Genomic DNA, 22,187 nt, shown 5'->3' on the forward strand with positions numbered 1-22,187 from the left:
GAGGTCTTACTGAACCAAACGGGTCCTTTTCTATATTGTAAATTGCAGGTTTGGGAAGGGAGCCAGTTTGAATTGAGACCACAGTAGGAGGCCAGAGAGTTAAAGGCCCTTAATGCCCTATGTCCTAACCTGGATCAGTCCTCAAGTTTTGAAAATTTCCTTTCCAAAAAAGGAAAAGGGCCCTATTTGATTCAATGGGATATCACCATCAGGAGCATATGAGTGAGATCCTCGATTTTCCAGGTTGGGGGTAGGAGGGGGGCAGTGTGGAGCAGTGGAGCATTTTATCTTGCATGTGGTTACAACGTGGTGTGGCTTGTAGTTTTGCTGGAATGTGATTGCTGGATTGTGGGGTGTGTTTGATCTTTATGTGAGGAGCATTCCATTGTCCTTTTTAGGGTCAAACAGTGGTTTGGGCCTCAGACTCAACCTCTACCTTGTTTTATGGGAAAACCATTTCACCTTTGTGACTGGGCAATAGCCTTTTGTGACTTGTAGGGCTCTAACAGCAATCATTTTGTGGTGGCGCCCACAGTGGTTTTTCCAAACATGCTTACAAGCCACAAAAGCCTGACAACTTTACTGGAGCTTGAAAATATATTGTAAGAAACACCAAAACATTAAAGAGAAGAAATAATGAATTTTTAAAGGCATTAGTTATTCCTCCCCTTGCCACCAACTGGAAAGACATAAAACTGCAATATTCTTAACTATTAAAATCCACATTAAGATTGAGCAGGGCTAGAAAAAAATTGAATTCTCTCAAAATACTGAGTCATATCTTACTATGAAGGTTGTGTTCTGGTGATTTGCCTTCACCCAAAACTATGATTCATAGCCATCTGAAGCTGCCTTATACCTATGAGAAATCCCACTTTTCCTGCTGCGCTCAGATCCTGTGAATTTTATTTTTGCAAAACTAAAGCTGAAGTTCATGGGATCATAATGAGGAAAAGGTACTGGTTTGGATTTACAGGAGAGAGAAAATATATTCTAAGGGGTAGGAGCAAAATATGGTAGAGTCCAAAGTCCAATAGCATTTGCCATCTTATTCCACAAGTTTACCATTTTCTTGCTATATTTGGAGATCAGCTGTAGCAAACGAACAAAGAGACAACATCTTGTTAGAGGGAAGTAGGGAAGAGAAGCATTTTTCAACAGTTCCCTCTGCAGCCTTCTATGCTAATTCCCATGCTATTCCAGACGATACTCCAACCCTCTGGAGCAGCCTCTCAGGAGCGAAAGAGGAAGGGGAAATCGGCAAGTCACCTTTGCTCCCCACTTTCCTCCAGGGAATAGTCCTATATAGTACACAGTGATATCATTATGGTTTCATTATTGCCTGAAGAGAGCCTTTGGCAATAGGTATTGTGTGATGTCATAACAAAACACTATCATTAAGAAAGCAATGTTCGTTAAGAGAAACTACGGCGCTCTCTAGTCTCACTGCTAATAGCCAAATATAATCAGCAATTCCTTGGAATGGAACATGGTGCCTGGCCACATCTTTCTAGTTCAGCATCAATGGAACAGTCGTGATTAAATGGCGCCACCACATGAGAGAGTGTTCTGCCACCATCCCTGAGCACAGGCCAACAGGATAGCAAGCTCCTACATTCTCCACCTCAGATTTAGCAGGCATAAACGCATTTCTAGAGCTGTCTTACAATCTTATACGCACTCACTGAAATATGCAGCGCGGATGCCTTTTTCGACTTGGGCCGCTCACTGTCTTTTGGAGTCCCTGGCTGATAGAGTGAATAGGAAGAAAGAAGCAAGAGCAAAGGAAAGGAAGAGACAGGGGGAAAGTAAAAATGTAAAGAGGTACAGCAGCATGTTTCAGTTATGCATCTCATACAAACTACACTACAAGAGCTTTCCCTTCCCAACAACACCCCTCCAAAGCATTCACCACTCTAATCTTTCCCAAAACCTATATGGCCTGTACGGATTCTCCCAAAGCCTCCCAGAGTGGCTGGAGCTGCTCAGAGTGGCTGGGGAAACCCAGTAGGATGGGTGGGGTATTATAATAATTATTATTATTAATATCCCAATTTCTTGTGCCAACTGTTTCCCACCATCCAGACTGCTGCCCCTGCTTCACAATCCCTGCTCCCCCTTTTCTCCGTTCCCTCCCTCCCCTACTCAGGCTCTCTCCAAGCTCTCTTTATTACAATATAATTTGGGGAAGGGAGGGGAGGGAAGCAGAGGAAGGACAGCACAGCACAATCATTGCTGTATCCCCGGGCACAGGAACTATTGTGACACATGCATGCAGAATTACCGTATTTTTCGCCCTATAAGACGCACTTTTCCCCCTCCAAAAATGAAGGGGAAATGTGGGTGCGTCTTATGGGGCGAATGCAGGCTTTCGCTGAAGCCTGGAGAGCGAGAGCGGTAGGTGCGCACCGACCCCTCTCGCTCTCCAGGCTTCGCGGACCTCTCCCCAAGCAGCGGGAATGTTCCCGCTGCTTGGGGAGAGTTGCCGGCATCCCGAAGCCTGCGCGCGCTGATCCCAGCGCCGGCAGGCTTCGCGGATCTCTCCGCAAGCAGCGGGAACGTTCCCGCTGCTTGGGGAGAGTTGCAGGCATCCCAAAGCCTGCCCGTGCTGATCCCAGCGCGTGCAGGCTTCGCGGATCTCTCCGCAAGCAGCGGGAACGTTCCCGCTGCTTGGGGAGAGTTGCAGGCATCCCGAAGCCTGCCCGCGCTGATCCCAGCGCCGGCAGGCTTCGCGGATCTCTCCGCAAGCAGCGGGAACGTTCCCGCTGCTTGGGGAGAGTTGCAGGCATCCCGAAGCCTGCGCGCGCTGATCCCAGCGCCTGCAGGCTTCGCGGATCTCTCCGCAAGCAGCGGGAACGTTCCCGCTGCTTGGGGAGAGTTGCAGGCATCCCGAAGCCTGCCCGCGCTGATCCCAGCGCCGGCAGGCTTCGCGGATCTCTCCGCAAGCAGCGGGAACGTTCCCGCTGCTTGGGGAGAGTTGCCGGCATCCCGAAGCCTGCGCGCGCTGATCCCAGCGCCGGCAGGCTTCGCGGATCTCTCCGCAAGCAGCGGGAACGTTCCCGCTGCTTGGGGAGAGTTGCAGGCATCCCAAAGCCTGCCCGTGCTGATCCCAGCGCGTGCAGGCTTCGCGGATCTCTCCGCAAGCAGCGGGAACGTTCCCGCTGCTTGGGGAGAGTTGCAGGCATCCCGAAGCCTGCCCGCGCTGATCCCAGCGCCGGCAGGCTTCGCGGATCTCTCCGCAAGCAGCGGGAACGTTCCCGCTGCTTGGGGAGAGTTGCAGGCATCCCGAAGCCTGCGCGCGCTGATCCCAGCGCCTGCAGGCTTCGCGGATCTCTCCGCAAGCAGCGGGAACGTTCCCGCTGCTTGGGGAGAGTTGCAGGCATCCCGAAGCCTGCCCGCGCTGATCCCAGCGCCGGCAGGCTTCGCGGATCTCTCCGCAAGCAGCGGGAACGTTCCCGCTGCTTGGGGAGAGTTGCAGGCATCCCGAAGCCTGCCCGCGCTGATCCCAGCGCCGGCAGGCTTCGCGGATCTCTCCGCAAGCAGCGGGAACGTTCCCGCTGCTTGGGGAGAGTTGCAGGCATCCCGAAGCCTGCCCGCGCTGATCCCAGCGCCGGCAGGCTTCGCGGATCTCTCCGCAAGCAGCGGGAACGTTCCCGCTGCTTGGGGAGAGTTGCAGGCATCCCGAAGCCTGCCCGCGCTGATCCCAGCGCCGGCAGGCTTCGCGGATCTCTCCGCAAGCAGCGGGAACGTTCCCGCTGCTTGGAGAGAGTTGCAGGCATCCCGAAGCCTGCCCGCGCTGATCCCAGCGCCGGCAGGCTTCGCGGATCTCTCCGCAAGCAGCGGGAACGTTCCCGCTGCTTGGGGAGAGTTGCAGGCATCCCGAAGCCTGCCCGCGCTGATCCCAGCGCCGGCAGGCTTCGCGGATCTCTCCGCAAGCAGCGGGAACGTTCCCGCTGCTTGGGGAGAGTTGCAGGCATCCCGAAGCCTGCCCGCGCTGATCCCAGCGCCGGCAGGCTTCGCGGATCTCTCCGCAAGCAGCGGGAACGTTCCCGCTGCTTGGGGAGAGTTGCAGGCATCCCGAAGCCTGCCCGCGCTGATCCCAGCGCCGGCAGGCTTCGCGGATCTCTCCGCAAGCAGCGGGAACCACCGCTGGGCTCCCACGGCTTGCAGAGAGCTGCCTGTTTGCGGGCTGGGGTCGGGGGAAGCTCGGGCTGCCCCAGCCCCGCGCCTGGGGGGGAAATAATTTTTTTCCTTTATTTCCCCCCCAAAAAACTAGGTGCGTCTTATGGGCCGGAGCGTCTTATGGGGCGCAAAATACGGTAAAAGAAGCAGCTGCTACTAATTTTGATTGTTTTCTTAAACTGTACAGGAGCCACCACCTGAATGGATTAGGGAAGTGGTGTTTCTCTCACAATCAGGTTTGCAAACCACCGAAAAGGCAGAGTCAATAGTAGTGATTTACAAACCCAATTATGAGAGAAATAACACTTCCCTCTTAAAAAGGAAAGCTTTACTTTTGTTCTGATTTTAAACATCAAGAATGGCAGGAGTTAAAATTGGATAGGAGGTGTGAGAATCCCACAGGAAAATGGGTTTCAGAGATCTGTGATAGTATCTCTTGAGGTCTTTTATCAAAGCTTTAAAACAGCTTTGAGGGGAGAAAACTGTAGTATGAGAATGCACTGAAGAGGAGGGTGCCCCCTGAAGCTGCTTTTAGCAATGGGGGATGGGCACGTACCACACGAAGTGCACATCTCTCTTCCTCAGCAGCACTCATAGCAGCCAAAGGAGGGATATCCACTGTGGAAACACCATGGCGGAGAACGTCAGGCTTTCAATACTGCAGTCCGTCAGGCCTCTCCACTGACCTGCAGCCGCTTTTAGTTTGTTCTCAGTGGCCAAAGAAGCCTATCCAACCAGACTGCCTTGGACAATCCAGGAAATGGATAGCAACACTGTCAGATGTTGCCTAACTCCTGTCAGCCTCAGTTGGCATGATCAGTACCCAGGGATAATGGGAGTGATAGTCTAGCAACATTTGGAAGGCCACAGGAAATACATAACATTGTGAGCTGGGAGTGGGAACGAAGGTGGGCGCCTACTATTCTCCCACTTAATGGAATTCTTTGTAGTGAATGCCATAGTGATAAAATACAAACCATCTTGATTGCAGGAATAATTTTTAAGTCAAACAACCCCTCATGCAACCGCTTCCCTTCCAAACACCCCAATTCTATAATTACACCTGCATAATCTGCCTACTCATCTTTTCCTGTGTGAAATCAGAAAGATTAAGCCTCCTAAAATCCAAGCAGACGCAGCAAGTTACCAACAAAAGATGTACTTGACAAGAATACTTACTTTTTCAAAATAATTTCAACCTTCAATCTAAAAACTTTGTTTTATTTACTAGAAAAATGTTTGGAAACTGTGTGGGTTTAGAAACAGGGGCGTGTCACTACTTTTACTCCAATTGTTCAGGCTGTGGTAGCTCTGTGATTCTTATTCTGAGCCGAGTAGTCTGTAAACCACAGCAAGCAGCTCCCCCTTCCCAAATTTCATATGAATAGGATGACTGCATAAATCTGGCATCCCCAAACTCAGCCCTCCAGATGTTTTGGGACAACATCCCCAACCACTGGTCCTGTTAGCTAGGGATGATGGGAGTTGTACTCCCAAAACATCTGGAGGGCCGAGTTTGGGGGTTGCCTGGCATAAATGTTACGGGGAATATAGTTATGCTTTAAAACTGCAGAATAATTGAATAATTGGCAGCAGCCTCCCCAACCAGATGCCCTTCAAATGCTTTGTACTAAAACTCCTATGAGCCCTGTGCCAGCTGGGGCAGATGAAAATCGTAGTCCTAAACACCTGGAAAGCACCAGGTTGACGAAGGCTGCTCAACGGAGTTCAGTCCTTGCCTAAGTATACAGACACTCCAAAATCAGAATACCATTTGTATCAGCGTGGAAAAGCACTATTTGAAATTAATGGCTATTATTTCTAAAGCTGCTTAAATTGCTATGTTGGTATCTAACTTCTTCAGAATCCATAGATTACTTGCACATGTTCCAGCTGAAAAACAGGACTTAAAACTAGAGAACAGGCCAGGAAGTGGCCTGTGAAGGCTGTGTCAGGTTTCTGCCTGTTCAGGGGCTGAGTGATTCTTATATAAGACGCCCTAAGCTTCCTGAAGGAGGAGTAGGAAAGATGTGTAACAAACAAACACAGCTGAACTTTTCAAGAAACAAATCATAATCTCCTCTCGCTGCATATCAACAGTAACATAGGACGCTGTCTGATGCCAGGAGCAAATATTTGTCTATGTAGCCTATCTAGCCCAGGGAGTGGGAACTTGTGGTCTCTAGATGTTGCTGGAATTCAGCCCTTACCACTGGCTGCTATGCTAGCTAGGGCTGCTGGGAATTTGAGTCAACAACATGTGGAGGGTCACAGGTGGCTTTCCAGGGTCTCAAGTAAAGATACCAGGGAAACTACCTGGAACTTTCTGCATGCAGATCATGTGCTTTACCACTGAGCCAAGTTTCTGAAACTAGCTGAAATCTAGTCAACAATAAGTGACCTGGATCTACTGAACCCCCTGAAGTTAGTGGGAAACAGATTCAGAAGAGACACATGGGAACAGATGCTAGGTTCACCTGATAAGATATAGTCCAGGTTATTGTCATATGTACTGAAGCTGGAGACAAAGAAAATAACTTTCGGAATATCTACTGACAATCAGGGCAGTATTTTGTACATAAACGTTTGCTATAAGTTGTTTTATAGAAACCTCAGAAGAACACAGAGTAAGTATTTCAAAAATCCTTTGAAACCAGTCTGGAATCGAAGGAGACCAACCATATAGGATTAAATTGCTATGCAGTAACCCCTTTCCTCAGATTTCAGTAATATTAGTAAATGTTGCTTGTTCTTCTTACCTTAGATTCTGATTCCAGAAACAGTTTAGCCACTGGACCAAATAGCACCAAATCTAATTTTCGGGGTTCAACATCATCGGGCAGAAGAAAATATTCAATATGATAAAAACGATGCATTTTTGGAATATACATGTCTCTCATTTTAGATGCTGTTCTTGAAATATCTTGTCTAGAGGCCATCACAGGCTTATTTGCTAGAAAAATACCCCAAGAGAAATTGGAAGTGGGAAGAGAATCCAACTGTTACAAAATACCATTTTCCACATTTTATGTAAACAAATCTTTCCAAGAATCTTATTTTTCTCACACACATATGAACACACACATCTTCGGCAGAGCTGTTGGGGTCCCTGCTAGGATCTGGCCTTCATTTCTAGTGGAAGTTGTACATTCAGTTTACCTCCCTGGCAAAACCAGTAACTCTCTTCCCAAAATCCTTTCTCAAAGGTAGTTCCCAAGCTGAGCAGGAGCATTAGTTCCTAAATTCTGTAGGCATGATACACGATAATCGTTCCCAATTCTTCAAACTTCAAGAGTTAGCAAAAACCATTCCAATATAAAGTATTTATCTACACCAGCCACAAGCCTAACCTAATTTTTCCTTTCCAGAAGGAAAACATGTTAAGCACGTTGCTGAAAAACAACAGTCTTGTGGTACTATGACTGTGAGAATGTGTAAGGAAGCCCACACTATTGGAAGATGCTAAAGGAACAAGAGAGTGGCAGCTACAAAGGGCCAAATCAGGCCCAGGAAGGTGTTAACAGAGCATGATGCTCCATAATGGAGGGATCCACACCTTAAACTATTAAGACAAGAGAACACATGAACTAAAAATTATGCCAGTTTCAGGCTCACAAATATACAAGACTTGGGGCAATCAGCCCAGTCACACAATATGCCAACGTGTGGGCACTGACAAGAACTCAAAAATAGTAGGTACTCTGCATCACTACCAACTGTGAGACAACCAGCAATGTAACCATTGGGCAATGCAGAACAAGGCTTTTACATACCGTATTTTTCGCCCTATAGGACGCACCGGCCCATAGGACGCACCAAGTTTTTTGGGGGGGAAATCAAGGGAAAAAAATTTATTTCCCCCCCAGGTTTGCGCAGCCATCCCCAAGCTAGAAGAGAGAGACAGCTTCGCGCCGGGATCGGGAGGGTGGCGCGGAGCTGCAAGAAGCCCTGGAGCGCAGGCAGCTCCGCGCCGCCCTCCGGAGCCCCGCGCAGCTTCGCACCGGGATCGGGAGGGTGGCGCGGAGCTGCAAGAAGCCCTGGAGCGCAGGCAGCTCCGCGCCACCCTCCGGAGCTCCGCGCAGCTTCGCGCCGGGATCGGGAGGGTGGCGCGGAGCTGTAAGAAGCCCTGGAGCACAGGCAGCTCCGCGCCACCCTCCGGAGCCCCGCGCAGCTTCGCGCCGGGATCGGGAGGGTGGCGCGGAGGTGCCTGTGCTCCAGGGCTTCTTGCAGCTCCGCGCCACCCTCTGGAGCCCCGCGCAGCTCCGCGCCGGGATCGGGAGGGTGGCGCGGAGCTGCAAGAAGCCCTGGAGCACAGGCAGCTCCCCACCACCCTCCGGAGCTCCGCGCAGCTTCGCGCCGGGATCGGGAGGGTGGCGCGGAGCTGCAAGAAGCCCTGGAGCGCAGGCAGCTCCGCGCCGCCCTCCGGAGCCCCGCGCAGCTTCGCGCCGGGATCGGGAGGGTGGCGCGGAGCTGCAAGAAGCCCTGGAGCGCAGGCAGCTCCGCGCCACCCTCCAGAGCCCTGCGCAGCTTCGCGCCGGGATCGGGAGGGTGGCGCGGAGCTGCAAGAAGCCCTGGAGCGCAGGCAGCTCCGCGCCGCCCTCCGGAGCCCCGCGCAGCTTCGCGCCGGGATCGGGAGGGTGGCGCGGAGCTGCAAGAAGCCCTGGAGCGCAGGCAGCTCCGCGCCACCCTCCAGAGCCCTGCGCAGCTTCGCGCCGGGATCGGGAGGGTGGCGCGGAGCTGCAAGAAGCCCTGGAGCGCAGGCAGCTCCCCGCCACCCTCCGGAGCTCCGCGCAGCTTCGCGCCGGGATCGGGAGGGTGGCGCGGAGCTGCAAGAAGCCCTGGAGCGCAGGCAGCTCCGCGCCACCCTCCGGAGCTCCGCGCAGCTTTTCGCCGGTATCCGGAGGGTGGCGCGGAGCTGCAAGAAGCCCGGGAAAGCCTGCATTCGCCCCATAGGACGCACACACATTTCCCCTTCATTTTTGGAGGGGAAAAAGTGCGTCCTATAGGGCGAAAAATACGGTAACTATTGGGGGGATGAAACAGGTTTTTTTGGTGGGGGGCAATGTTCTCCTTAATATTTTGGGACAACATCTTCTGAAAGGAATGAAAAGGACTGATAAATGCAATTTACCTACTTGGAGCTACAACTGGAACAGCCAACGAGACTGAGAATGTGCAGTTAATCCGGTGCTCAGAATCAAGCCCTTCACTTCTCATGGATTGAGAGCATGTTGTGCTTTCATCTTCAGGGGTAGGGTGACCACCCTCACCTGCCTCTGGGCTTTCAGTTCCAATGGTGCTGTCCGAACGCACGGTGTTATCTGACCCTTTTGACTCAACTGGCTCACACTCATCCTCATCTTGCTCCTCAACATCTGGCAGTCTACTTGCCATCCTGTGATAGAATTAAAATTATTAGTTCTTTGGACTTCCAATTCCTTCTGTTCTGTTTCGGTTCCCGGAGGGGAGTGTTCTGGTTTGCGAACATTTTTTGAAAGCAGAACATCAGATACAGCTTCTAATTGAGTGCAGGAAGCTCCTGCAGCCAATCGGAAGCTGCACCTTGGTTTCTGAATGTTTTCGGAAGTTGAATGGACTTCTGGAATGAATTACGTTCAAGAACCAAGGTACGATTGTAATTTATACAATGCTTTTCTTAAGCACTTCAAATACTTCAGATACATTATGAAAGTGCAAATTCACATATGCATAATCATCACTTGATAGCCACAACATCAAGTGATGAGTTGCACACTTGAAATTGCCAAATCTAACAAGACTACCTCAGGCACATTGTTATTTCTGTGCTCACACATTCAGCTGAGGCTCAATAGATTATAACCAACTGAGTGATGAGATGAGAAACCAATTAGCATGTGATTCAGCCACTGGTTAGTTTTCCTTAAACTTGTAAAGTAGAATTATAAATAGCCACTCATCTGGTCACCTGTGGCAAGCAACAATTGCCTCCTGGCAGCCAAAAAGGAAAGCATTTGTAATTTGGTAGATAATTATTTTCTTCTCCAAGGCTATAAACATACCAGAAATGGCCAATATTTATAGGTGGGCATTCTGGCCATCTAGCAAACATTTATGTGGGCTAGAATGGAGATGTTGCAGTAAGATACACCAGAGTTAGTCCCACAGATCCAAGGGCAAGCCTTCTGAAGCTAAGTTGGTCTAGGCCTGATCTTGAGAGATCACCTGAGAACCCTCTGACCACCACCACCTTGAGTTCCAGGAAGGAAGGAAGGAGCAGAAATGTAACCAACAGTAAACAAAATATTGCACACGGAACACTAAAGCTAAGAGAGGGAGTTTGCTTAAGGCTGCTTTCAGAATGAGCTGAGATTTGACACTAGGACTTCGTGCCTCATAGCTTACAATTAATCACTATGCTACTCCACCCTCTCTAATGTTGACTGAGCAATGTGCCAATCTGATGAAGACTTATCACTTCTCCCACAAGATCTGTGGAAGCTGAATTGAAGGGGAAATGGGTGGGTGGGAAAACGAACACCCAGGCAGTCACAGGCAAAAGAAATAACATGGAATAACCAATGGCTGAGCACCCCAAACCAATGATGGAAATGTGCATATAAAAGCAAGCTTCCTTTCACAGTCCCCACTACACCCAAAAGGGTGTCATGTACATGATTCCCATGGCTGTATCGTACTTAGCTTTCCCACCGTGTGCATTCAACACACAATAAACACATTGCCTAATTTAAAACCGAAACCATCACACTCCCAATATGCAAACTAGGCAAATAACACTGCCTAGTTAGATGGGAGAATTAGTACCACATTAAATGCATGGGGCGGAGAGAGCACAGACATCTGCTCAGCTTTGCCATTTTGAAGACTGATTTAGGTGCTACCCCCCATCTGTAGCTTTGTCTCCTGTGGAAGCTACAAGTGGTGAATGCAATATCTAAAAGCTCTTTATCAGACGTACAGCCACTAGCCTGTAAAGCAGCATCTGCCTTGCAACCTTGCATACCACCTGTTGGCAGGGGCGATGGCAGGCAAATGCTACAAGTGTTCGAAGCTGAAAAAGCACATCGCCAACAGAGAAGAATCTGTACATCTGCAACAACAACAAAAAGCTTGATTGGAATTGAGGACTCCAAAGTAGAAAAAAGATTTCCAGGCAAGCCATTTCTTGGTTATTAGTATGTATGTGTGGAACCACCACCATGTCCACATATAAACCAAGAGTAGCCAACATGGTGCCCTTCGGACCAAGGTAGGCAGACCCTGAAGTTTTGGATTACATCACCTATCCCCCCAATCACTGACTATGCTGGTGGGAGTTGCAGTGCAACACCTTTGCAGGGCACTACATTGGCTACCTCCCCCCAAATAGGTGGGGTGTCATCTACGGTAATCATGCGTAAGTGTGAATGTCAGCTGGTGCCTGTTGCACTACAATATGGAGATTCATACCTTAACAAAAAGGTGCACTTTCAGGGAGTCTGAATGTATGTGTTGGCAATCCAGCCACTACCTCACAGATAAACTAGGGAACCCAGAGTACTGGGCTTGTCCCAACAAATCAAATGATTAGCTACTGTTTCAGCTTGGCACTCATTAGTGTGGCTATCAAAGATGAAGGTTAAAGCACAACACATCCTCAATACACTCATATTCAGAAACACACCCTTTCTCTCCTTCAAGAAATCACACTATGTGCACAATCAAGTTTCTCGTTTCCAGGCCCTCTGCAGAGGAACTTATCCTCAAACTCCACAAAGAGGTGTTTTGTTTTGTTTTAGTATTTAGGGTTTTTAAAACAACACACTCTGCCCTTCCCCCTTTTGTCCCCCTAGGACAACACAAGAGTCCCCGCGTTTACCTCGCCCGACTAGGGTCCCGAGCCATCCCGCCAACCTCGGGTAGGAAACTCGCTCTGGCCTGCAGGCGCGCGGCAACACCGACAAAAGTAAACGCGGCTTAGGCGTGCGCGTTCTGCATTCCATCGCCATCCGCCACTCTGAAAAGAAGTCCCACTCCCGCCCCTTCCAGCGCCGCAAAAGAGCTGCCCCGCGTGCTCGTCGTCCGCTTTGGTTGACGATCCTCGGCGTAGGGATCCCGAGAGAAGCACAAGTTGCTAAGGCATTCGTTTGCTCGGCCGCAAGAGGCTTTGCCCGGAAGACCGCTGTTTGCAGAGGCAACAGCTGTGGGTAAACCCCGAGGGGAGCAGAGTAAGTCGTGCAGACGCCAGCGAGGAGGGAGCGCTGGGAGCCCTAGGAGGGTCCCGAGGAAAGGGGCGCAAAACGGCGGGAGCCAGCCCGCAGGCAACACGAAAAGCACGACCTCAAGCAGCGGTCTGGGATGTTGCAGACGCGTTGCTAAAAGGCTGCCCTGCGTAGTTCCACGTGCAACGGACGCGTTCCAAACGACGCTCATGAATGTTCAAGACTGCTGAGAGAACACTAGGAAGCGCCACAGAACTGGGACATACACATGCTTATGATGTGAAAGCATGTTACTTGGTGGAGCTGCCAATGACACCATAGCAACACAATGTATATATGATGTCACCAAATATGCCGTTCCCCACAAATTTCAGTGCCAGGGCCATGCACACTGCATGGCACCCACAGCCACCCATGGTCACAGAGTCAAGCTGGCACTCCTGCACAGTGTCATCAGTTTGTGGGTGCCAGACCTTTTAACCCCTGGGTGCAGCAAATCTTAAACTATAAACCATTTTAGATTATAAGCCAGTGTGTGACAGATTGGGGGGGGTGGGGAGAGGAGGGCCTCTGCCATCATGAGTAGTACTGCTCATGATGGGCCACAATCCAAGAAAGGTAAAATGGCTGCAAAGATAATGATGTTAAGCCTCCTGGGTGACTTGCTTTGACAGGCTCATTGCTGGGTAATGATGGTTTCTTGATTGCCAGACATCCTTCTTGATATTATATATGCATCAGAATTTGGAGTCGGTGGCTTCCCTGCAGCTTGAGGGAGGGGCAGGGAGAGATGAACATTTCAGCCTGGCCTTAGTTTGAAAAGGTATGTCTTTGGTGGAGGTTACACAAGTTCTCTGGGGATCTGCTGCCTGCTGACAGCATGCTCTGCTTGCATACTTGTAAGTAAATACAGTGGTACCTCTGGTTACGTACTTAATTCGTTCCGGAGGTCCATTCTTAACCTGAAACTGTTCTTAACCTGAAACACCACTTTAGCTAATGGGGCCTCCTACTGCCGCTGCGCTGCCGGAGCACAATTTCTGTTCTCATCCTGAAGCAAACCCGAGGTACTATTTCTGGCTTAGTCTGTAACCTGAAACGTATGTAACCTGAAGCGTATGTAACCCGAGGTGCCACTGTATTGCAAAGATGCCAGTATCCAACGTACTCTAAAAGGAAACCAAACACTCCACTTATCACTCATAAGAGAAAAGTGCATATCAATATCTTCATCTATCACAAGCTATCTTATTATATAGGTAACATTTGGAACATTATTAACCTGACTTTTTCTTTTGCGTCTAGTTTTTTTTGCTAAGATCAGCCTTGCTGTAGTAATTAAGCTCTTTTAACTCATTGTGTTGAACTTTTTGAACACTTACATACAGGCCTGGCTAGAACATTGTCTCGACTATGAGCCAGAGAGTACAGTCAACACCCATCATACACTCCCCTTTTGATTCTCTCACGTTATTCCCATCTGGATACAAAATCTGCCAAATCCTGCGTAAGGGGTTATGAGATTGGAGAAGAATCCCAGCTGTTAATGGTATGATGAACACCAGTTCTTTTTGGTATCTAGTGCATGGAAAATGAGTCATACAATGGGAAGGCTTTGCTCTTGCATTAAATTCTTGAAAGAAGGGGTACTGAGTTATGCAGATTACTTAAGAAACATAACAGAGAGTGGGATTCACCTAACATAATCCATCAGTGAAAGCCCTGCAGAAGGACTTCTGCTTGCAAAAGGACTTTCCTCCTTCACTCCTTCCCCCTGCCCCCAGACGTCAAAAACATCAGCCTTCCTACAGCATCTTTGGCTGAATTAAGGGGAAATGAGAAGGAGCCATGGGCGTGGTCAGGATTTTTCTTAAGGGGGACAGAAACTCAGCTGTGTATTTTGATTTAGGGGGGCAGCTGCCCCCTCCCTGCCACCCCTTGGCTACGCCCATGGAAGGAGCTATAGAAGTAGTGGGTGACCCTTCTTATGTGGCTTTTCCATAATACAAGCATTGTCAATCACAAACAGCTTAGCAATTCCATAAACTGTTGTTCAAAGGACTTGAAAGAAACAAACATGGCCATGCAAACCTATAATAAATACAACATGGTGGCCGGCTCTCAGAGACTGAATGACATTACTACTGGATTACGACATACAGTACAGCCCTGGTTTATGTCTTCTTGTGTAAACAAGATACTGCGGTCCTTGATGCTGACAGACCACCATGTAAATCCACTGAGATCTATGGTTTGACTAGATAGGAGACAAAAACGATGCTACGTTGCACAATGTACCAGCAAATTGGGAAGGGGGTAAATAAGCAGATCAAGAGGCTCAAAGTCTTTTTATTTGCTCTTTGTGGATAGGAATGCCAGATGCTGTTGATTACTGTGAACTCAAGAGTGGTGGATGAAAGACAATGCAGAGAATCTGAAGCAAAATGAACAAAGTGACCCTGGACAAAGGAACAAACAATGTAGGAAATACTATTTAGCCAGCGACTAAAGCAAGCTCCAGTAGAGTTGCCTACATTGCAGTTGCCCCCCCCCCCATCAGCGTATCAGTTTCTAGGGGAAAAGACATAACTACCTGGAAACAACAGGTTGGTGGAGAGACCTTTCTATGCAACCCATCTGTTACTAAGAAGGTACAGAAACCCTGAAAGCCTACCTTGCCAGTGTGGTATAGTGGTTAGAATATTGGAGATGGACAGGGGACCCAGGTTCAAATCCCCCCTCAGCCAAAAAGGTCACTGGATATTCTTGATCTGTTCACTCTCAGCCTACCCTACCTCATAAGTTTGCTGTGAGGATACAATTGGTGGGACAACTGTGTACATAGCCCTCAGCTCTTTGGAAGAAGAGTTGAAGGAGTCAGATTCCCTTCCTGATATCAAGCAGCCTGTCTGTTGGGAAGCGTACGTATATTATAGCTATAGATTAGTTAAAGCCATAAATAATGGACTTTAACTTTCAGTGTGTCTGTCTTTCAACCGTATTGGTGATTTCAAGAGCTTAGTAGTATTTGTGTGGCTAAGTCACTGATGGTAAAACCTGAATCCTATTGATGGAGAAAAGGAATCCATTGTCTCCTGTAGCTACTGGTCTTGAAGCCACATCTTAGTTCTGCTGCACATCAGGCAGAATCCGTCTTTTTAAAATAAGCCTGGTAACAGACAGATTTATTTAATGCAAGTTCTTTAATGTCAAGATTTTCAGCTACAGCTTCCTAGATGCAGCTTCTTAATCCCTTACAATACAGTTCTTTTCATTTGTTTCCACATAAGCAGATTGTTTATCTGCAGTTGCTTTTACAACATTCTAGTATCATCACATTGTTTGGCACCAGCTGTCATATTGTAATAATTATTGCAAAACATTTCCACAGCAGAGAAGTGGCACTCTAGCTAGCAATAGCAGAAACCTTCACAGCAGCTAAATGGTGTTGATGAACTGGTGGTATTTTACCTTTATGTTGCTCAGTCCTGCTCTCAACAGGTCTGTAGGGAGTCACATGGCTTGGCCACCTTTCTACACAATAATACTGCAGTCTTGTCCCCACTTACCTGGGAGTAAACCCTATTAAACTTACTTATCAGTAAACAAGTAAAGGACTGCAGCACAAGAAAGGCTCAAAGCCCATAACTATGTGACTCTGTGTGGTTAACGTGTTTTTAAATTGTTTAAAAAAGGGGATTTGATGCAGCTAATATGTGCTGGGACAATTGTTAGTATTTATTAGTCCTCTGCTCACAAATGTGACTCAAAGCAGCATACTACACAGTATAAACACTAAAACTAATTACAACAAACAAACCAATAACCCCCCCCCAAAAAAACCCCACCTCCATACAAATAAAAAACAGGTCTTTCAGAACCTGCTCCATCAAAAGAGATACCTTGGTTCTCAGAATTAATCCATTGCGGAAGTCCGTTCCAAAACCAAAGCGTTCCAAAACCAAGGCATGCTTTCCCATAGAAAGTAATGCAAACTATATTAATCTGTTCCAGACTTTTAAAAACAACCCCTAAAACAGCAATTTAAGAATAATTTTACTATCTAACAAGACCATTGATCCATAAAATGAAAGCAATAATCAATCTACTGTGCTATAAAATAAATAAGACAGTATTGTAGATGATAAAAAATTAAATTATTATTTTTTTCTTACCTGCACTGATGATAGTCATTGTTTGGAGGCTTTTATCCATTTCTGCAGTCACACAGTCAATCAATCAGTAGCTGAACTGGCTTCCACACAGTCAGAAAAACAATTTAACTGAAAAAGCCTCAAAAACGCCAAATAAATAGCAAAAGTGCCAAACAATCCATTCCGGAAGTCCGTTTTACTTCCCAAATGTTCAAAAACCAAGGCGCAACTTCTGATTGGTGCAGGCGCCCCGGAGACAATAGCCAACAACTGCATCGGACGTTCGGCTTCCGAAAAATGTTCTGAAACCAGAACACTTACTTCTGGGTTTTCTGCGTTTGGGAACCAAGGTGTTTGAGAACCAAGGTACCACTGCAAAGGATCTAGAAGTACTTGCAAGGCTATGTAGCTTTAAGTAGCTACAGTGGTACCTCGGGTTACAGACACTTCAGGTTACATACGCTTCAGGTTACAGACTCCGCTAACCCAGACATAGTACCTCGGGTTAAGAACTTTGCTTCAGGATGAGAACAGAAATCGTGCTCCGGCGGTGCGGCGGCAGCGGGAGGCCCCATTAGCTAAAGTGGTGCTTCAGGTTAAGAACAGTTTCAGGTTAAGAACAGACTTCCGGAACGAATTAAGTACTTAACGCAAAGTACCACTGTATATGTAAATACATGTAGATACGTAGATATAAGCATTGATACTGGACTTGGATTCTTAAATCTCACCTCAACTAGCTATCACTGGGTAGATTTCAGCAGGCTGGCATCTCTACACATAGGTCAGTGTTATATGAGGTGGCTTGCTTCCCATGCTATTTGGCACATCCTCCTCCTTGCAGATAGTTGTGCTAGCATGATTCTTTAAATCATCTGAACCATGTGGAGTCTAGAGACCAGCTTCACATGTGAAGGAACAGCATGCACACAGCATCAATTGCAAGTGACCACCATGGCACCGGCCTTCATTTGGCTACATGAACAAACACACCAAGTGGTGATTTGCCGCCTGTAAAATTAGTGTAGACTTTACCAATACTGCTGTCCAAATTCTGAAAGTCACAGTGTGGGTTCCCTGACCAATGGGTTACATGCTTTGAGGAATCCGCATTGAAATTAATGAGACTGAAGGTGACTAACACTGATTTCAGTGGATATACTCTCAGCAGGATGCAATCCTAAACCTGGGAGTAAGTCCTATTTAATTAAATGGGGCTAACTTCTGAGCAGACATAGCCAAAATTGCACTGCTAAACAATTGTCTGTTGTTGTTTAGTCGTTTAGTCGTGTCCGACTCTTCATGACCCCATGGACCATAGCACACCAGGCACTCCTGTCTTCCACTGCCTCCCGCAGTTTGGTCAAACTCATGTTGGTAGCTTCGCAAACACTGTCCTCTGTCGTCCCCTTCTCCTTGTGCCCTCCATCTTTCCCAACATCAGATTCTTTTCCAGGGAGTCTTCTCATGAGGTGGCCAGAGTATTGGAGCCTCAGCTTCACGATCTGTCCTTCCAGTGAGCCCTCAGGGCTGATTTCCTTAAGAATGGAGAGGTTTGATATTCTTGCAGTCCATGGGACTCTCAAGAGTCTCCTCCAGCACCATAATTCAAAAGCATCAATTCTTTGGCGATCAGCCTTCTTTATGGTCCAGCTCTCACTTCCATACATCACTACTGGGAAAACCATGGCTTTAACTATACGGACCTTTGTTGGCAAGGTAATGTCTCTGGTTTTTAAGATGCTGTCTAGGTTTATCATTGCTGTGGTAAAATTTGCTGTCATTGTCTGATACAGCAAATTCTTCTTGATAAGAGAGGTTAGCCCTAGAAGTGTTGTATCTTCATTTCAGGTACTGCATGATCTAGTAATGGTTCCTAAGGAAAACGTCAACTAGAGATTTGAGTTTTCCAGTTTTGTTGGAGCAGTGACCTGTATGCTATGCAGTTATATTGTCTGCATTGTGCTGAATTATTTCAATTACAGAATAATCGTGTTATGGAATGGAATCTCATGCCCTAGAAATAAGGGGAAAGAAGGACAGAGAATGTATTGTATCTCAAAAGGCTGTATCAGTTTATTTAATTATGGATTGTCATCATGTTGACCTACACTTTTCCTTTTTATCACACTGAATAAAAAGTAAAAGATTTACCTTCAAATTATTCATCCTCTATTCTTTTAAATCAAAAGACCAGCAGATGGGCAGTTAGCAGTTCAACAAAGGCCCAGTGTCCTTCAACACCATTTTAATGCCTTTGTTCCAGTGAGAGAAGCGACCAAGAAACTCAATCACCACTCATGTGGAAACTGCAGGTGTTGTGGTAAAATTTACGCTGACACTTTTATCGCCTGGTAAAGATTTTGTTAGTCTTTAAATCAATTATCTCCACTTGGGGACATTTTACTATTTAAAATAGCTGAGACAACCCAAATGTAATTGTTTCAACATCTGCCCCCCCAGGATCCTTCTGCTGTAATTCTTGCCTGAGAGCCATTTAGTCGACAAATGCAGAAAAACAGATGTAACTTTGCACAGTATTTGGTGGAAAAATTAAAATCAGTGAGGCTTTTCTACTTATTTTTCCTTTTCATATTTAATTATTAAACAAAGGAATAGATTTGACTCAACCTAAAAATGTTGTACAAATCAAGTCAATACAAAAAAGATGTACAGCCCCCTTAGAGAATTGTTCAGTGTGACATGGATTTTTGTCAGTACCGCCTATTTTCATTTCCTTCCTTGTATCTGCCAACCCAGCCTTTGCAGTTTTCATGGAGTCCTTCTCACGGACCCATCAATGGGTAGGGGCCCATTTGTCCTTAAGGTCTCTTGGCGGTTCAGTTGCTTCCCTCCAAGTCTCCTTCAATTTTCTGCATCAGCTTAAGACACATCTCTTTTACCTCCATTGCTTATTTCCTTTATTACTGGATATTGTGGCTTGAATAGTGTTGAGAGCTATTTGAATGGGATCCTATAGAACAAAAAGCCCTTTAAAATATAATACATAAATAAATAAATACATGAAGATGGTGGTGCTGCAGAATAACTTAGTGTAATCGGCCTCCCAATCTCTGTTGAGCATTTTGGGATTCCAGGGGTCTTGGGCTGTGTTTCCGTCAGAAATTGGGCACAGTGGAGACGACAGTGTCTTTCAGCTATATGGTTCTAATTACACATACATGCAGTTGAGTCTTCTGTGAGGAGACTTCAGAGCATTTACATCTCAGAAGGACTTGCTTCCTGTTGATGTGAGGCAATATTATCTTTTGCAGAGTCTGACCACAATAGATAATAATGGGTGCAAAAAGGGGACCCAAGCTTCCCACTTACTGAGCTATGCAATAGGCAAACAGACAATGGGCCCATTTTCCATATGGATAGACACACAGCTGGCCCAACCATTAGACAGAGTAAAGCAATCACTTCAGGTAGCTTATTCTTGGTGTCCTGAAAGGGCAACAGACTGTTGGTTATTACAGTATTTTGTTATGGTATTTTCACTGCCAAGGATGGGAAGAGAGACACTTTTGATGTTTTCTACCTTAGGTGTCAAAGCAGCTTGACCTGTATTGGGGTGGGATGAGGTAGGAGGCATCACTTACTGCCTTTCCTTGGACACCAAAATGTATTAGGCCAACCCTGGCTGGAAGGATAGATAGGCCATATAACACAGAACTGAGAAGACCTTTGCTTCAGGCTGTAGTTCACTAGAAGAACATAGGCTTAAAATAGTCCAAGTGCTCAATCACTGGCTTTTGCACCACAGGCAAAAAAGCCAGATAGCCTTGAACCAGTACCTTGGCTTTGATCCTAAAAGAAAGTTTATAATTGTACCACCAGCAATTAATTATTGTTGTCTACAAGCAAATGATGGTCATGCCTCTATGCCTAATCTAGCTCCCAAGGTTGCTGTGGGGATTAAATAAGGAGGGAGAAGAACAAGGTGTATCACCTTAAGCTCCCTGGAGAAACAAGTGAAGTATAAATGCAGTAGAATAAATAAATCTCCAGTTCAGAGCGATGTCACCCTGTCAAGCACACCCTGAATGGGTATGGGATACTTGCTAACCTGGTCCCCTTTACACTACATCCTAATTCCATCCTTCACTAGATCTTCATGCACCGGCACATGGTTCTGGCATTGTGTTCCCGCACTGCATAAAACTAGTGATATTGTAACACACTGCTGCCATAAATCCACTACGTGTTTGGTTGTTCCCTTGTCATCAGGGATTTAGTAGTAACATTTCCACCCAGTGAATGTAACATGCAGATAGAAATCTGTTAGGAAGATGTTACTAACATTTCCTTTCAGTTTATGGTCCTGTCAACCTACAGGACTCAAGTGCATATGGGAACACAAGGAATTACTCCTGCCATTTTGAGCTGCTGGGGAACTAATGGAGTGGGAGAGCCTAAAAAGTGCTTATGTTATGAATGTGCACATTTCATCATATGAATAGCCAGAAATCTGAATTTTATTGAAGCAGACAGGTCAATGGACTCCTTTGTTCCTCAGAAACAGTTTGCTGTGGATATTCCCAGACAGATGGAATTAAGTAACTATCCTCAACTAGCTGTGAAAGGACAGTCATTTTAATCAGCAAACATTTATTATACCATAAGCTGCCTGTCCTAATTGGGACGGGAAGCTCAATTTATTGCAACTACTCATGTGAAAGAAAGGGGACAGTTTTAAAATCTGTACAAGCACAACACACATGCTTTCAACCACTTTATGCTTTGCCAAACATTTTGTAGGGTTAAGGGGCAAGTTACTTCATCAGTGAAATATTTCTGCCTTCACAGCTTTTTCAAAAACATGTTGATTTGAAGCAAGGTACTTTTAATTATATGCTGTGGTGGAGCAAATAAACATATTTTAGAAGTTATAACCAGCAAATCGTAAGATGCATAATTATTTTTAACCAGAAGCCCATGAAATCCACAACATAATGCAGAAGAACTGCAGCAAGAAACAACAGTGTGACAGCAAGATGTTTTAAAGTGTTTGGCTACGTGTAAACATCTGAAAGCCTGTCTCCATCCCTACCAACCTTCGGGTACTGATATTTCCATGGGTGGGGGCTCTCTTGGTAGTTTTACCACCCTCAAAAGTGCCGGGAAGTGCCTGGAGAGCACTTTTCCTGTGGCTGCCCCAAAATTGCTGAACTCTCTTCCCAAAGAGGTGTGTCTAGCATCCTCCTTGCAAAGCTGAAGATGCATTTATTTACCCTGGCCTGTGACAGTTAAAGTAATTTGTTTAGTTGGACCCACCCCTTTTTTACGGTTCTGTTCCATCTGGCACTGTTTTACATGTTTTATTATGGCAACGGTGTTACCAGTTTTTATAATTATACACTCTGTTGTTGAATCCTATCTGGGACCTTATGGTGAAGAGCAGGTAACAAATAAATAAATGCCCAAGTACTGTAGTTTCCTTGTCTTCCGGGAGTCAGTTCAGCTTTGTGAAATGTTAAACATACAGTGCAATCCTATGCATGTCTACTCCAAAGAGAGTCCCCTTAGGTCCACTGAGCTTGACTGCCATGTAGGTGATTGTATATATGACTGTCGCCTTATGTGCCTTGAAAAATGGGCCCGTAACATTTCTGTTCCTAGTGACAGCTTAATTATTGAAACTTTA

The 22,187-nt window shown here is 46.6% G+C and overlaps 1 protein-coding gene across 4 annotated transcripts in view; it reads right to left on the bottom strand.

Moving 5' to 3' along the window:
- The window catches only part of CFAP92 (cilia and flagella associated protein 92 (putative)), a 58,895-nt gene extending 45,977 nt beyond the window's left edge, over positions 1-12,918 (bottom strand). The window contains exons 1-4 of one of the 4 annotated variants that reach the window (XM_081175942.1): positions 12,041-12,913; positions 9,318-9,577; positions 6,942-7,135; positions 1,686-1,748 (exon numbers count right to left, since the gene is read on the bottom strand). In XM_081175942.1, the coding sequence (XP_081032068.1) occupies positions 1,686-1,748; positions 6,942-7,135; positions 9,318-9,577; positions 12,041-12,066 (543 nt within the window). In that variant the 5' untranslated portion in view covers positions 12,067-12,913. Of the gene's footprint in view, positions 1-1,685; positions 1,749-6,941; positions 7,136-9,313; positions 9,578-12,040 lie in introns of those variants that run through there. The other 3 variants (XM_081175944.1, XM_081175943.1, XM_081175945.1) reach the window with 3 other exon arrangements.
- Between the last annotated feature and the right edge of the window lie 9,269 nt (positions 12,919-22,187).

This window comes from Podarcis bocagei (genome assembly GCF_964188305.1).
Source record: "Podarcis bocagei genome assembly, chromosome: 2".
Taxonomy (NCBI): domain Eukaryota; kingdom Metazoa; phylum Chordata; class Lepidosauria; order Squamata; family Lacertidae; genus Podarcis; species Podarcis bocagei.